This window comes from Orcinus orca, chromosome 9, assembly GCF_937001465.1.
Source record: "Orcinus orca chromosome 9, mOrcOrc1.1, whole genome shotgun sequence".
NCBI lineage: Eukaryota > Metazoa > Chordata > Mammalia > Artiodactyla > Delphinidae > Orcinus > Orcinus orca.
In genome coordinates, this window is record NC_064567.1 from 72554716 (window position 1) to 72573247 (window position 18532).

The following is an 18532-nucleotide window of genomic DNA, read 5'->3' on the forward strand; positions in this document are numbered from 1 at the left end:
ATATAGAAAACCCTAAAGTCTTCATCAAAAAGCTATTAGCACTAATAAATTAATTCAGTAAAGTTGCAGGATACAAGATTAATATACAAAAATCTATTGCTTTTCTATACACTAATAATGTATTAGTATTATATATTTTCTCAGGAAGAGAAGGTAAGAAAACAATTCCATTTAAAATCACATCAAAAAGAATACAATACCTAGGAATAAACTTAACCAAGGAGGTGAAAGACCTATACTCTGAAAACTATAAAGCACTGATGAAGGAAACTGAAAATGATAAAAAGAAATGGAAAGACATCCCATGCTCTTGGATTGGAAGAATTAATATTGTTTAAATGGCCATTCTACCCAAAGCAATCTACAGATTTAATGCAATCCCTATCAAATTACCAATAACATTTTTCACAGAACTAGAATTATCCTAAAATTTATATGTAACCATGGGAGACCCCCAAATTGCCAAAGAAATCTTGAGAAAAAAGAAGAAAGCTGGAGGCATCATGCTTCCTGACTTCAGACTATACTACAAAGCTACAATAATCAAAACAGTATGGTATTGGCACAACAAGAGCCATAAAGATCAGCTGAACAGAATAGAGAGCCCAGAAATAAGCCCATGCACATATGGTCAATTAATCTATGACAACGGAGGCAAGAATATACAGTGGGGAAAAGACACTCTCTTCAACAAGTGGTGCTGGGAAAACTGGACAGCTACATTCAAAGGAATAAAATTAGAACATTTTTTTCCACACCATATATAAAAATAAACTGAAAATGGATTAAAGACCTAAATGTAAGACCAGAAACCACAAAAGTCCTAGAAGAAAACATAGGGAGTATGGTCTTTGACAAAGATCTTAGCACTATGTTTTTGGACCTGTCTCTTCAGGCAAGGGAAACAAAAGCAAAAATAAACAAATGGGGCCTAACCAAACTTAAAAGCTTTTACACAGCAAAGGAAACCATCAAAAAAATGAAAATGCAACCTACTGAACATGAGAAGATATTTGCAAATGATATGTCCAATAAGGGGGCAATATCCAAAATATATCAACAGCTAATACAACTCAATATCAAAAACACCCTGATTAAAAAAATGGGCAGAAGACCTGAATAGGCATTCTTCCAAAGAAGACATACAGATGGCCAACAGGCATGTGAAAAGATGTTCAACATCATTAATCATCAGGGAAATGCAAATCAAAACCACAATGAGATATCACCTCACACCAGTCAGAATGACCATCATCAAAAAGACCACAAACAATAAATGTCAGTGAGGAATGTAAAGAAAAGGGAACCCTCCAACTTGGAAAACAGTATGGAGGCTACTCAAAAAATTAAAAATAGAACTAACATATGATCCAGCAATTCCACTCCTGGGTATATATATCTGAAGAAAATGAAAACATTAATTCAAAAAGATCTATGTACACCGATGTTCATAGGAGCAATATGTAAAACAGCCAAGATATGGAAGCAACGTAAGCGTCCATCAACAACTGAATAGATAAAGAAGTTTGTGGTATATATATACAATGGAATATTACTCATCCATAATAAAGAATGAAATTTTGCCATACGCAACAACATGGATGGATATAGAGGGTATTATGCTTAGTAAAATGACTCAGACAGAGAAATACAAATACTGCATATTTTCACTTATATGTGGAATATAAAAAATAAAACAAATGAATGGATATAACAAAACAGAAACAGACTCACAGATACAGAGAACAAGCTAGTGGTTACCAGTGGGGAGCGGGATGGAGGGGGCATGTGAACAATAATGACTTTAATAATAACTTTAGAATAGACCTAATTTTAATGCTTGTCATGCTTGCAGAAAATTACCCAGGAAATTATTTCTGCAAACAATATTTACTTTTTCTTCTTTAAAATTGAAAGCAAAAGTTTCACACAGAATCACCTGAGCTAGGCTCAGAGTAGTCTCATGTTGCTTTTATAGTGCCCCTGTAAATGAGAAAAAATATTGATTTTTCCAAAGTGACTCAATAAAACCAAAAATTGATGAAAATACTTATGAAATAGACTGTTCCAAATAAATTATATGTTTGGTTAAGTCATATTTAAGCAGAAAACTTACTACCATTCTCATTGAAAAGCTTACAAAAATGGTTATTCCATGCCCCTCATTCAGTAGCAAGGATATCAAGAATGCAACTGATAGCATGTTTGGCAAGAGCCACAAATTCGAACACTTCAGGAGCCAGGTGCAAAAGGTAAATAAATGAGGCAAGTTAAAGCATATCCAAGAGCCCAGCATTTAGCCTTTAGTAATGGCCTCCAAATGTCTTTTATTAAGCAGTCTTTTATTGAAAGCTGTCTTTTATTAAGCAGCCCTGTGGTATTTGTCCCTTTACACGTAGGGAGCACCACCCAGCCTCCCAGTGAAGTGTAGATATTGTTATTACCTCCATTTTATAAATGAGAAAATGGAAGCACTAAAAGGATCAGGAACTTGTCTGTGGTCACACAGCCCTGCATAGTAGTGCCTAGGTAAATGACAAGCAGTGTGACATCAGGACATGAGCTTCTACTTACCATTAATATGGGCTTAATAATTAGAAAATAGTAAATGAAAGTCTTTACACATGTTAACCCATTTAATTCCCACCATAACCCTGAGAGGTAGATACTAGTATTTATACGTTTTACATATATAGAAACTGTATCATAGAAGGTTAAGACAGATGCCCAGTGTTACATGGCTAGTAATTGCAGAGCCAAGAGTTGAAGGCCCAGGTGGTCTGCTTCCAAGCCCCTGCTCTTGGTATGGCTCTCAACCAGAACGATTTTGCCCTCCAGAGAACATTTCAATGTCCAGAGACATTTTGGTTGTTACAACTGGGGGAGGAGGGAGATACTGGCCTCTTATAGGTAGAGGCCAGGGATGTAGCCAAGTACCCTACAATGCACAGGACAGCCTCACACCCACAACACAAACTGTCCATAGCGCCACTAATGGGAAACATGGGTCTATGCGATTATGACTATGCAGCCATATAGATAGACAAATAGGCCATTGGGAGAGATGGGGACTGACAACACATAAAATCTTCATCTCTAAATAAATCTGTGCTATCACATTGTTTTCATGCTGTCTCTGTCCTCTAAAAAGTGAACTATAAAAAGTAATCCAGATAACTGAATACTTTTATTTAACCAAGACATTGGTTTTTTGTTTTGTATCTTATTATGATATTCAATGTTTCAAATTCTATATTATCTTATAAGAACTTTTTATAATGAAACTCACTTTTATGGAGAATCTTAAACACTTATTTTCTTGTCACTACACAGGCACATTATTAAAATTCATACATCTCTACATAGTTATCTCTTTAACCGAAACTGTCTCCATTGAATCTTTCTTACCTCATCTTCCCTTCTAACATTTATAAGTTATTTCCCACAAATCACAGTGAAGGTGTTGGTGAAGAAGAAAAATGTGAATGGAATCCTTTTGCCCTTAATTACTTAGCAGCTGCCTTGGCACATTGCTTTCCCTTCATGCTTGTTATCTCCATTAATTATTTTCAGAGTTCAGAGAAACAATATGTAATGGGTTAGACAGAGGGGGAGTTAAAGCTGAGGAGCAGTGACGTCACCAGCACAGGACAGCTGGCCGAGAGGGAGTGTTCCTGCTAGTGAAATACAAGACATAAAAGATAAAATACTTAAAAGGTACTATGCTTCATGGAGGAAAGGGGAAGGGGCTTCAACAATGGCCATTAATCCAAAATTCTCCCATCAACGATGGTTTGTTTAAACATCTATTAAACATTTGTAGTTTTAACAATCTGCCTCGAGGTACTTGGAATTTTCTTTTAAAACATTTCTTTCTAGGCTTAAAAAATGTGTTCTTTTAAGCTTAAAAATCCAACTGACTTTCTTAATGATCTTCGGAGCAAACAAGAACTTTCTAGATTTAAATTTTGTGTACTTTTGGTCAATGTGACTTCCTGTTTTTGAAAAGGGGAAAGAGATTAAGCAGCCTCCAAAAGCTGCTTACATTTTGGACTGTTCTTTAATATTGATTTTATGTGAGTTAAATGTAAGCTGGTTAAAAACATATGGATTAAATTTTCCTGAAAATATGAATGGTTTTAAAAATTAAGAAGGGGGAATGCTTGGAAAACTGTGATTATTTTTTGTCAAAGCAAAAATATTTGAAAAGTAGTTGTTGCCCTTAAAAAAATATTCCCAATACAGCTAGACTTACCTTCTTTTACTTGTTCTCTTTTTTGTTGTTGTTCTCTTTAATTTACCAGCATTATGCAAACTGTCGTAAGTCTATTTTAAGAGTATGCATATTATTAGGAACAAGGAATAAAAATTTATCTGATAGAACTTATATTTTGGGGATTGTTCTTCTATTACTCTAAAATTATATTCTTAAGAATTGCTGTGGGTAGAATTTTTCTTATGCAAATCCATGTGGTAATACTTTTTATACCCCTTCGTAAATTGGAGTCATATCACATTTAATTGTAGTTCAAGAAAATTTTATTTGTTTCTACAAAGCAATTATAGATTATATAGAAATAAAGGATATTTGTTATGATTATTATCTTAGTCCATTCGGGCTCCTATACCAAAACATCATAAATTAGGTGGCTTATAAACAGCAGAAATTTATTCCTCACAGTTTTTTTTTTTTTTTTTTTTTTTTTTGCGGTATGCGGGCCTCTCACTGTGTGGCCTCTCCCTTTGCGGAGCACAGGCTCCGGACGCGCAGGCTCAGCGTCCATGGCTCACGGGCCCAGCCGCTCCGCGGCATGCGGGATCCTCCCAGACCAGGGCACGAACCCGCGTCCCCTGCATCGGCAGGCGGACTCTCAACCACTGCGCCACCAGGGAAGCCCCTCCTCACAGTTTTTGAGGTTGGTAAGTCCAAGATCAAGGCACTAGAGGATTCGGGGTCTGGTGAGAGCCTACTTTTTGGTTCAAAGACAACACCTCCTAGTTATAACCTCATATGGCAGAAGGTGCAAGGGAACTTTCTCCACTGGCTCTCTTTTATAAGGGCACTAATCCCATTCAAGAGGGCTCTACCTTCAAGACCTAATCACATCCTAAAGGCCCACCTCCTAATATTACATCACCTTGGAGGTTAGGATTTCAATGTATGAATCTGGAAAGCGGGACGTAGATATTCAAATCACACCAGTTACTCATGTTAGTGATGGTAGTTTTAAGCACAGGGCTGTGTCTTATAACTTATTAAACTTAAACTTATATATATAAGTTTAATAAGTGGGTCAAAGAACTTAGGCTGTAAGTGAAACTAGTAAAATTAGCTCTTTCTAAGTTCATATAGTTGCCAAAATCCAGAAATATTAACCAAGATGGTTTAAACAAACTTTTCCTTTAACAAAAGCACAGTTAGCATTGGAGGGTGAAAGGGGAAACAAAAACTACAGCGTAATCTGAACTTGAATCTGATGATACTAATTAGGCTCAGTCACATGATCCTTGGCTTACACTACTAGGCACCAAAACCAGGTGGGCCCAACTGCAGGTGAAGTTTGACATCATTTCTCTAAAGGTATCTAGAGTTGTTATTTGAGATTGCTTTAATATCTAAAAGAGCATTTATAGAAAGAAAAATATCAAGTACTATGTCTTACTACATAACTTTATATAGCAAATTCCACAGTTGTCAGACTTCTCATATTTACTAAGTTTTATTCCCTTTCTACTCATCCCCTGCTTTCTTTCCCACTACTGCAAAGAGTGTCACAGTTAGAGCTACCTAAGTTTTATATATCAATGTAAGACAGATTTGTAATAAAATATATGTATACATAAATGACAAAAAAGTATAATGATAATAAGTGGAAAGATCTGTAACCTACACCTTGTATAAGCTCTTGGAAATAAAAATTATAATAACTGCTATTAGCTTTGAGTATATGCAAGAAACTGCTCTAAATAATTCACATACTATTGTTATCTTTCTACTTTTGCCAGCAATCATGGAAGGCAGATACCATTCACATGTTATAGAGGATAGACCTGAAATACAATTTTTATCATAAACTGACAATCCGAGATTTGAATACAGGGTTTTCTTCTTTTAAACAAACTTTGTTCTATACCATGTTATATATCAAATTTTTATATGTATGTAAATATGTATATATATACATGCATATATCTGCATTTTAAAACTTGTTACTGAATTTCACCTCAGAATGTGATTGTCACTAATAGGTCTCTGTTTCTGAATATTAAATAATCTGTCAATTATATTACTTGGAGTCCAATGTTAATCTAAAGAAGTGCTAAACACTCTTTGTACTATGTTGAATGCAACCCTCTTCGTTTTTCTGAATTTCTAAGGTTTTTATGGAGACTTTGTCTTTAAAATATCCTTAATAATGTTGACGTTGACCTTATTTATTTATTTATTTTTTTGTGGTATGTGGGCCTCTCACCGTTGTGGCCTCTCCCATTGCGGAGCACAGGCTCCGAACGCGCTGGCTCAACGGCCATGGTTCACAGGCCCAGCCGCTCCGCAGCATGTGGGATCTTCCCGGACTGGGGCATGAACCCGTGTCCCCTGCATCGGCAGGCGGACTCTCAACCACTGCGCCACCAGGGAAGCCCTGACCTTATTTTTTAAAAGAATTTAAATGCCTCTAGTAAAATGATAATCCTTCCCAACACAATACATTTTTATGTTAATCATACAGTTTTCCTCATAACAGATGTTTGGAAGTGTGTGGAATTGAGCTACTAAATTTCACTCCCTTATTTCATTTTCTGTTACAGGAACATCCCTCGTTAGGCCAACTTTCAGAAAAGTTAATAGACAACAACATTAATGTCATATTTGCAGTTCAAGGAAAACAGTTTCACTGGTATAAGGTATGTTAACTCCCAAAATATAAAAATTAAAATGTTTGCATCTATAGTTAAAATTAGAATACTTTTTAGAACCCCAGGTAAGGATTCTGGAGTTATTATACTTTGTACAATCTAAATTTAATACTGTATTAACTAACATAGCCCAGGTGTCCATTCCTCTGGTGAGATGGGGCAGGAGATGCTCTCCTCAACTCCTTGCCTGGGTGGGCAACTCAGGCTCCAGGGCCGGCAGAAATCCTCGTGTGAGGGTCCCACTGAGTTCCCCGGTCAGAGTACTGCAGCTGAGCGGAGTGGCTGCTTGGGACTACTGCTCAGGTGCTGCAGAAAGCCTTCTTGGAATCTGACATGTTATCACTCTGGGACCATTGGCCAGCTACTCCTGACTTGGTCACATGAAGGCTGACTGTTACAGACTCTGAACTAAAGAGAACCAACACTATTAGCGTATCTCGCACCACCATGAATGCAAGGTATTTCAATTAAGAGTATCAGGAGGACATCTATAAATCCCAGACTGGCATGTGCAAGTTCTGCTGGTGGAATAACCCAATGCATCTGGGTGACCTTTGGAGACAGCTGAGACAGAGCTACAACAGGGCAGTGGCTGACACCCAACTCATAGCCCATCTTCTCCAGCCGTGTGGCTGCCAGGGTCTTGGGGCTCCAGCCGGCTGTAAGGCCCGAGCCTCTGAGATGGGAGAGCTGAATTCAGGACATTGGTCTACCAGAGACCTCCCAGCCCCATGAAATATCAATCGGCGAGAGCTCTCCCAGAGATCCCCATCTCAAAGCTAAAACCCAGCTCCACTCAACGACAAGCAAGGTCCACTGCTGGACACCCCATGCCAAACAATTAGCAAGGCAGGAACACAAACCTACCCATCAACAGAGAGGCTGCCTAACATCATAACAAGTTCACACAAACCCCAAAACACACAACCGGACGTGGTCCTGCCAGAAAGACAAGATCCAGCCTCATCCACCAGAACACAGGCGCTAGTCCCATCCACCAGGAAACCTACACAACCCATTGAACCGACCTTACCCACTGGGGGCAGACACCAAAAACAACAGGAACTACGAACCTGTAGCCTGCGAAAAGGAGACCCAAAACACAGTAAGTTAAGCAAAATAAGACAGAGAAACACACAGCATATGCAGGAGCAACGTAAAAACCCACCAGACCAAACAAATGAAGAGGAAATAGGCAGTCTACCTGAAAAAGAATTCAGAGTAATGATAGTAAAGATGATCCAAGATCTTGGAAATACAATGAAGAAAATACAAGAAATGTTTAACAAGGACCTAGAAGAACTAAAGAGCAAACAAACAAGGATGAACAACACAATAAATGAAATTAAAAATTCTCTAGAAGGAATCAATAGCAGAAAAACTGAGGCAGCAGAACAGATAATTGACCTGGAAGATAAAATAGTGGAAATAACTACCACAGAGCAGAGTAAAGAAAAAGGAATGAAAAGAATTCAGGACAGACTCAGAGACCTCTGGGACAAGATTAAATGCATCAACATTCAAATTATAGGGGCCCCATAAGAAGAAGAGAAAAAGAAAGGGAAGGAGAAAATATCTGAAGAAATTATAGTTGAAAACTTCCCTAAATGGGAAAGGGAACAGTCAGTCAAGCCCAGGAAGCACAGAGTCCCATACAGGATAAATCCAAGGAAAAACACGCCAAGACACATATTAATCAAGCTATCAAAAATTAAATACAAGGAAAAAATATTAAAAGCAGCAAGGGAAAAACAACAAATAACATACAAGGGAATCCCCATAAGGTTAACAGCTGATCTTTCAGCAGAAACTCTGCAAGCCAAAAGGGACTGCAGGACATATTTAAAGTGATGAAAGAGAAAAAACTATAACCAAGATTACTCTAACCAGCTAGGATCTCATTCAGAATCAACAGAGAAATTAAAACCTTTACAGACAAGCAAAAGCTAAGAGAAACCACCAAACCAGCTTTACAACAAACGCTAAAGGAACTTCTCTAGGCAGGAAACACAAGAGAAGGAAAAGACATACAATAACAAACCCAAAACAATTAAAAAAATGGTAATAGAAACATACATATCGATAATTACCTTAAACATAAATGGGTTAAATGCTCCAACCAAAAGACACAGACTGGTTCAATGGATACAAAAACAAGACCCATATATAGGCTGTCTACAAGAGACCTACTTCAGACCTAGGGACACATACAGACTGAAAGTGAGGGGATGGAAAAAGATATTCCATGCAAATGGAAATCAAAAGAAAGATGGAGTAGCAATTCTCATATCAGACAAAATAGACTTTAAAATAAAGACTACTACAAGAGACAAAGAAGGACAGTACATAATGACCAAGAGATCAATCCAAGAAGAAGATATAACAATTGTAAATATTTATGCACCCAACATAGGAGCATCTCAATACATAAGGCAAATGCTAACAGCCATGAAAGGGGAAATCGACAGTAACACATTCATAGTAGAGGATTTTAACACCCCACTTTCACCAATGGACAGATCATCCAAAATGAAAATAAATAAGGAAACACAAGCTTTAAATGATACATTAAACAAGATGGACTTAATTGATATTTATAGGACACTCCATCCAAAAACAACAGGATACACTTTCTTCTCAAGTGCTCATGGAACATTCTCCAGGATAGATCATATCTTGGGTCACAAATAAAGCCTTGGCAAATTTAAGAAATTTGAAATTCTATCAAGTATCTTTTGAAACCACAATACTATGAGACTAGACATAAAATAAAGGAAAAAATCTGTAAAAAATACAAACACATGGAGGCTAAACAATACACTACTAAATAGCCAAGAGATCACTGAAGAAATCAAAGAGGAAATCAAAAAATACCTAGAAACAAAGGACAATGAAAACACGATGACCCAAAACCTTTGGGATGCAGCAAAATCAGTTCTAAGATGGAAGTTTATAGCAATACAATCCTACCTCAAGAAACAAGAAACATTTCAAATAAACAACTAACCTTACACCTAAAGCAATTAGAGAAAGAAGAACAACAGCAAAAAAAAACCCAAAGGAGGCAGAAGGAAAGAAATCATAAAGATCAGATCAGAAATAAATGAAAAAGACATGAAGGAAATGATAGCAAAGATCAATGGAAATGAAAGCTGGTTCTTTGAGAAGATAAACAAAATTGATAAACCATTAGCCAGACTCATCAACAAAAAAAAGGGAGAAGACTCAAATAAATAGAATTAGAAATGAAAAAGGAGACGTAACAACTGGCACTGCACAAATGCAAAGGATCATGAGAGATTACTACAAGCAACTCTATGCCAATAAAATGGACAACCTGGAAGAAATGGACAAATTCTTAGAAAAGCACAACCTTCTCAGACTGAACCAGGAAGAAATAGAAAATATAAACAGACCAATCACAAGCACTGAAATTGAAACTGTGATTAAAAATCTTCCACAAACAAAAGCCCAGGACCAGATTTCTTCACAGGTGAATTGTATCAAACATTTAGAGAAGAGCTAACATCTATCCTTCTCAAACTCTTCCAAAATATAGCAGAGGGAGGAACACTCCCAAACTCATTCTACAAGGTCACCATCACCCTGATAACCAAACCAGACGAAGATGTCACAAAAAAAAGAAAAGTACAGGCGAATATCACTGATGATCATAGATGCAAAAATCCTCAACAAAATATTAGCAAAGAGAATCCAACAGCACTTTAAAAGGATCATACACCCTGATCAAGTAGGGTTTTCCCAGGAATGCAAGGATTCTTCAATATGCAAATCAATCACTGTGATAAACCATATTAAGAAATTGAAGGAGAAAAACCATATGATCATCTCAATAGATGCAGAAAAATCTTTCGACAAAATTCAACACCGATTTATGATAAAACCCTCCAGATAGTAGGCATAGAGGGAACTTACCTCAACATAATAAAGGCCATATACAACAAACCCGCAGCCAACATCGTTCTCAATGGTGAAAAACTGAAACCATGTCCTCTAAGATCAGGAAGAAGACAAGGTTGTCCACTCTCACCACTATTATTCAACACAGTTTTGGAAGTTTTAGCCACAACAAGCAGAGAAGAAAAAGAAATAAAAGGAATCCAAATTGGAAAAGAAGAAGTAAAACTGTCACTGTTTACAGATGACATGATACTATACATAGAGAATCCTAAAGATGCTACCAGAAAACCACTAGAGCTAAACAATGAATTTGGTAAAGTAGCAGGATACAAAATTTAATGCACAGAAATATCTTGCATTCTTATCCACTAATGATGGAATATCGAAAGAGAATTTAAGGAAATACTCCCATTTACCGTTGCAACAAAAAGATAAAATACTTAGGGTTAAACCTACCTAAGGAGACAAAAGACCTGTATGCAGCAAACTATAAGACACTGATGAAAGTAATTAAAGATGATACAAACAGATGGAAAGATATACCATGTTCTTGGATTCAAAGAATCAACATTGTGAAAATGACTATACTACCCAAAGCAATCTACAGATTCAATGCAATCCCTATCAAACTACCAATGGCATTTTTCACAGAACTAGAACAAAAATTTCACCATTTGTATGGAAACACAAAAGACCCTGAATAGCCGAATAGGCAAAGCAATCTTGAGAAAGAAAAACGGAGCTTGAGGAATCAGGCTCCCTTACTTCAGACTATCCTACAAAGCTACAGTAATCAAGACAGTGTGGTACTGCCACAAGAAGAGAAATATAGATCAATGGAACAGGATAGAAAGCCCAGAAATAAACCCACGCACATATGGTCACCTTATCTTTGATAAAGGAGACAAGAATATATAGTGCAGAAAAGACAGCCTCTTCAATAAGTGGTGCTGGGAAAACTGGACAGCTACATGTAAAAGAATGAAATTAGAACACTGCCTAACACCATACACAATAATAAACTCTAAATGGATTAAAGACCTAAATGTAAGGCCAGACACTATAAAACTCTTAGAGGAAAACATAGGCAGAACACTCTATGACATAAATCACCGCAAGATCCTTTTTGACCCACCTCCTAGAGAAAAGGAAATAAAAACAAAAATAAACAAATGGGACCTAATGAAACTTAAAATCTTTTGCACAGCAAAGGAAACCAGAAAGAAGACGAAAAGACAACCCTCAGAATGTGAAAAAATATTTGCAAACGAAGCAAGTGACAAAGAATTAATCTCCAAAATATACAAGCAGCTCATGCAGCTCAATATCAAAAGAACAAAACAAGCCAATCCAAAAATGGGCCGAAAGCCTAAATAGACATTTCTCCAAAGAAGATATACAGATTGCCAACAAACACATGAAAGGATGCTCAACATTACTAATCATTAGAGGAATGCAAGTCAAAACTACAATGAGGTATCACCTCACACCGGTCAGAATGGCCATTATCAAAAAGTCTACAAACAATAAATGCTGGAAAGGGTGTGGAGAAAACAGAACCCTCTTGCACTGTTGGTGGGAATGTAAATTGATACAGTCACTATGGAGAACAGTATGGAGGTTCCTTAAAAAACTACAAATAGAACTACCATATGACCCAGCAATCCCACTACTGTGCATATACCCTGAGAAAACCATAATTCAAAAAGAGTCATGTACCACAATGTTCATTGCAGCTCTATTTACAATAGCCAGGACATGGAAGCAACCTAAGTGTCCATCAACGGATGAATGGATAAAGAAGATGTGGCACATATATACAATGGAATATTACTCTGTCATAAAAAGAAACGAAGTTTTGTTACTTGTAGTGAGGTGGATGGACCTAGAGTCTGTCATACAGAGTGAAGTAAGTCAGAAAGAGAAAAACGAATACCATATGCTAACACATATGTATGCAATCTAATTTTAAAAAATGGTTCTGAAGAACCTAGGGGCAGGACAGGAGTAAAGACACAGATGTGGAAACTGGACTTGAGGACACAGGGAGAGGGAGTGGTGGGCTGGGATGAGATGAGAAAGTGACATGGACGTTTATAGACTACCAAATGTTGAATGGATGGCTGGTGGGAAGCAGCTGCATAGCACAGGGAGATCAGCTCGGTACTTTGTGACCACCTAGAGGGGTGGGATAGGGAGGCTGGGAGGGAGATGCAAGAGGGAGAGGATATGGGGATATATGTATACATAAGGCTGGTTCACTTTGTTATACAGCAGAAGGTAACACACCATTGTAGAGCAATTATACTCCAATAAAGATGTTGAAATTTTAAAAAAAGTAATGTATACTACACAGGGTCTTAAGTTAGCAGTTAAGTATAAATAAGTATAAATTCTATGTTTGTAACACCTAGAACCAAGTGTGGGCACTGATACTTGGTGTTGTACTGACTGTGACAATAATGGAGGAGACTTTTATCAGGTGAAAAGTAGTTCACACTCCAAGTATACCACTCATGTCCAGAGTTCTGCTTTTTCTAGCCCATGGGCATATCTTTATAATAGATTAGGTTGGGGAATAGCAGCATATTTTAAAATAGCACCAACGTACCTAGGTTTGGTCTAGGTCATCTAGTAAAGGAACAAGAGGAGCCATGGAAGTGGCTAACCCAGTCAAAGCCTTCCTACATAAGAATAATGTTGATTTTGTCCAGTATCTTTTGGGCCAGGTGAGTCCTACAAGCCCAAAAGACATTTGGCACCTATGTCACTCTGGCAGCACCCAATGGGATTCCCCCTGTCACCCCCAAACCTGTAACTTCTGTGATCCTGCTATAGCTTTCTTTTTACAGTCTTTAAAGTTCTTTTTTCCAGAAAACTCTCTTTTTTTCATTTCTACAATATTGTGATACCCTAATTTTCATTACACATACCTGTTCACTGGGTCTTCTTCATCTCCTTTGTTGTCTTTGCTTCTTCCTTCTACTCCTAATGTCCTTTACTTATTTTTTAATACTTCAGAGAAACTACATTTTCTTTTGGCTTCAACAAATACTTGAACCCATTTTAACTTGCCACAAAGCGGTGTTCCCTTCAACAATTTCCCTAATACCTGACTACCACGTTTATCATCTGAAAGTGCTACTTAAATTATACCATTTCTTCTCTTAGAAATTTATAGTGAAAATATAAATCCCTGTTTTCCCAAACTTATATACCATGGAACCCCCTTTTTAAGCAAACAACCATTAATATCCACAGAAGTAGGGCTCTGACCCAAATTAAATGCCCGAATCACTTTATTAACAATAGTAACTGCTTCCACTTATTGAGCACTTACTATTGTCAGGCACTGAGTTTATTAACATTAACTCATTTAATACTCTTAAAACTCATAACAATGAGGGCAATATTACTAGTATGCCCATTTTAAAGATGAAGGAAATGCATTTAGGGAAGTTATATACTTCCCCAAACTTTCCTAACAGCCTAAATCCTGTGTTCTTAACCCCTAAGCTTAAATTTCAAATTGAATTTCAACTTACTGTGCAGCTCTTTATTGCTTTTACCTCCTTTTTCTCTGCTATTACTTCTTGATGGTGATATTAGCTCTAGCAGTTTCTCCCTACTCCTTTAAGAAAATTTCCACTGACTGTTAAACCATAAAACCAGGTTTATTATTAATTGAATTGTGTGCAAAGTAAGAGTCAGCAGGTTCTAAAAGCCTGACAGGCTCTGCTAAGAGTCCTGTGTATGCCGTTTCAGTCACCTAATTTGGCTGCTCAGAGATATTTTTATTAATTATCTTTGTTTGGATTGTAACAGCCTCCTAACTCATCTCCCAAATCTATCTTCCACTCGGCTGCAGGATGAGCTATTTGAATCACAGGTGTGAGCACAGTACTCCCCAGAGTAAAATGTTCCAGTGGTTCCCTCTGATCTAGAGGATCAAGTCTTTAATATTGTCTGCGTTAAACTTGTCCCTCCAGTCGTGCTTCTAATCCTCCTGTGTACACACACTCACCAGGCTCTTTCCTTCCTTTGTGACTTTGTTCTTGCTACCTAACTCTCATGCCTGGAAGCCCTTCTCCATCATTACGTGACTCTTACTCATCCTTTAAGACACAGCTCATGAATCACCTCCTCCAGGAAACAGTCCCTGACAACTTTCCCCAGCTCTCAAATGCTTGCTCAGTATCCCTCTCATTAGGGTCTGTACATATGTCTATTGCTTCAGGTGTACGTTGTTTTTTGAAACTGTCATTTATATTCCTGTGAGATCCTTAAGGATGGAAACTATGTGGCATAGCAATTTAGCATTCCCTAAGTGGTATATGGTGGTTAGTTAATCAAGGTTGTATAAATGAATTTTTAAAATATTTAACTGATACATTTTCCCTATTACCTGAGATACCAAATTGTTAGTAACCAAGTAGTAGCTGGCACACAGCAGGAACTTAATGATACTTGTGAATGGTAAAATGAGTATATAAATGTATTTCAAGACTTTTCATAATCTGATTCCATATAAATATGCACCGCACCATTCACTCTAGTCAGACTAGTTTCTTCTCTATCCTTACTTCATCTACAACTTGAGTAAACCTTTAAGCCTTTGCTAATTCTCATTTCTCACTAGGAATACCTAGAGTTGATTCCATAATTATTATGTACCATCCATCAAGAACACCCGCTCCATGAAGTTTCCATTTGTGACTTTGATTTTTTTCTCCTGTCTGGGCAAATATGTCCTAAAGACCATTCCATGGAAAAGTAGTTCTGCAGAATAGTTGTATATGTTACATGAGAAAAGAGTTTTGTAATTAAGTAAATGTTAGGGAATGCTGCATTTAATAATGCTAAATTATTTCTGAATTGCAGTGGTGTACATTTTGAGTCTCTATGTGGAATAAACCATATGCAGAACTTATCAAACTTATTTGCCCTCAGAACCCTTTTCATTTTAAAAATCTCTTGGGACCATGTTCTATGGGATATAGTTTGGGAAATGCCGGTCTGTGCTTTGAGTTTTAGGTCAGCATGTAACTTGTGAACGCACACACACTCATGCACATACAAATACATACTATTTCAGGAACATATGTTTTGGCTGCTCTGCTTAGTTGCTTATATTTTTCTTGTGTCTCATATTTTTTGATTCATGTAATGACTCACCTTCCACTGATAACTACAGATTTTTAAATATTTGTTGATTGCTAAACCACTGTATACTATTGTCATTAAGTGCAGGTTATTGGTATGTTTTCTAGGATCTTCTACCCCTCTTGCCTGGCACCATTGCTGGTGAAATAGAATCAAAGGCTGCAAACCTCAATAATCTGGTTGTAGAAGCCTATAAGGTATGTATATACTGTACACATTTTTTCAAATAAACTTTTAACCCCAATTTCCATGGCAAGGTACAAACTAATGCCCTATCATCTTGAGAGGAGTGGTGGAAAAAACAGATTAGGAATTAGGAAACTGAGCTTAGCGCTGGCTCTACCACTAACTAGCTATAGAACCTTGGGAAAGTCATTTCAGTTTTCTGTGCTTCACTATGTCTCAATGACACAGTTTACTAAACTCAGGTTGAGTTACAGATTATCTAAATTTCCTTCCTCATCAAATGTTCAGTGAGTCACCAAATCACAGCTATAGAACATACTTTATTACCAAGAAATTTCACAATTTCCAGTGCCATAAAGATAAAGTAATCAATCCACAGTGTTATAAACAGCAACTTTCCAGGGAAAATGAACTATATGAGATACAGAGATTACTAAGAGAACTTTGTTGGGGTCTCCTAGATCAATAACTTGGTTGTTCAATCGTTTACTTTAGCAGTTTTACTAAACTAGTTTGATTAAAAGAATCACCCTAAGAGATACACTACTTTATTGAGATAACAGTTGTATGCTGTCCCCAGTTCGTGTAGAGTGGGTACCAAATGCAAAGATTTAAGAAACATCTGCTCTCTCAATCTAAGTCATTTCTGGATAGAATAATCTCTTTTAAGAAGTTGTAATAATAGTAGCTGTCATTTTAATACCACTAAGAACCAGTTATTTTCCATACATGACCTCATTTAATCCACACAACCAACCTATAAGGCAAGTATTAGTACTCCCACTGTGTATTTGTAGAACTTCAAAGAAGCTAAGCAAATCAATCAAAGGCCAAACAGCTAACAAGCAGAAGCAGCAGCACCAGAACCTAGGTCTTCCTTAATTCTAGCTTCCACGTGCTTCCTCCTGTGTTACACAATCTGTTTTTCTGTTGTTGTTTTTTTCTTTTTTACATAGTGTCTAAAGATATGCCTTATTCTACCCTGAATTTATGCACCATTGATAAACTCTCACTTCCCAAAATTCTCTTTTTCCCTTCCTGACACAGTAGAGTTGAACAGTGTTAAAGTAGCCCAAGCATTGTGAGAAATCGCAGGCTTCTCTTCTCATTTTCTTCATGGAACATCTGCCTTCAACTCAATTACAAAAGAGAAAGGCAGGAAGTAGACACGGGATAGAAAATGAAGGACTTGTTTAAACTTTCTTTTTTTAAAAGGAAAATAAACCTTGCGAGATTTTTTTGTTTTTCTGTTTTTTGCCAAGGAATTTTTCTATATCTGAAGACTATGTTGGATGAAATAAGAAAAGCATCTTTAATTATATTTCTTCTTCACTGTTACGAAACAAAAACAAAAACAAAAAACATTAAGACTGGTGGAGCTTCTTATCAAGGAAAACCAAACCTGTGTACAATTCGTTCCCATCCGAAGTTTGTTCCCAAGTATAATCAAAATAAGAAAGGAGCTTACAGTGTTAGAAGTCACCCTAGTTTTCATAGTATGAACCCATTTATTACCCCAAAGAAAAAATATAAGTCGACAAACTTTCCTGTATCTCAAACTGCACCCATGGAAAGGGAAACAGCAGGGTTTTTTTTCATGTTCTTTATTTGCTAGGATAGGTATGTGATGCATTATCTAATTGCAGTTCTGATTAACCTTAAACAATCTGAATAACAATTTTAATAAAACCAACAAAAACTCTGGCGAAACAATCTCCTTAAGTTGGGATTCTGTTATTATTTTATATATGTCTATACTTTCAAAATTCTTCTGAAATTTCATTTTGTCTTCACAGCTCAACAGAAACTGTTCACAGTTCATTGAAGAAAAAAATAATAAAAATATTTTATTCTAACTTTTAATACTTTGCATTTCCTTTTTAAGACTTTTATAAAATTATATACAAATTTAGTACAGGTGAATGTGATTGCATTTTGTTTTTTATCCTTTACATCTGCATTGCCATTAGAATTAAAACTATATAAAAATCATGACTATAATAACTTAATAGTAATTTAGCTGAAATTAAGACATAAAAAAATTATGTTGAATAAAAAATAATTATACATTAGAAAAAATAAATTCTGCCTCTGTTCCTGTTAGATATTAAAAGACAAGCTTAAGACTGTGTCTGAAACTTAATTTCTTTTTTTTGCGGTACGCGGGCGTCTCACTGTTGTGGCCTCTCCCATTGCGGAGCACAGGCTCCGGACACGCAGGCTCAGCGGCCATGGCTCACGGGCCCAGCCGCTCCGCGGCATGTGGGATCTTCCCAGACCGGGGCACTAACCCGTGTCCCCTGCATCGGCAGGCGGACTCTCAACCACTGCGCCACCAGGGAAG

The 18532-nt window shown here is 36.9% G+C and overlaps 1 protein-coding gene and 1 long non-coding RNA gene across 5 annotated transcripts in view; both read left to right on the forward strand.

The window, feature by feature from the left end:
- LOC125965339 (uncharacterized) overlaps positions 1 to 18532 on the forward strand; it is a 702471-nt gene that overhangs the window by 666514 nt on the left and 17425 nt on the right. The window lies entirely within an intron of this gene.
- The window catches only part of ITGB8 (integrin subunit beta 8), a 96470-nt gene that overhangs the window by 60513 nt on the left and 17425 nt on the right, over positions 1 to 18532 (forward strand). For all 4 annotated transcript variants that reach the window (XM_004263452.3, XM_049714590.1, XM_049714589.1 and 1 more), the window contains 2 exons: positions 6811 to 6906; positions 16110 to 16199. In XM_004263452.3, coding sequence (XP_004263500.1) covers positions 6811 to 6906; positions 16110 to 16199 — 186 coding nt within the window. The remainder of the gene's footprint in view (positions 1 to 6810; positions 6907 to 16109; positions 16200 to 18532) is intronic.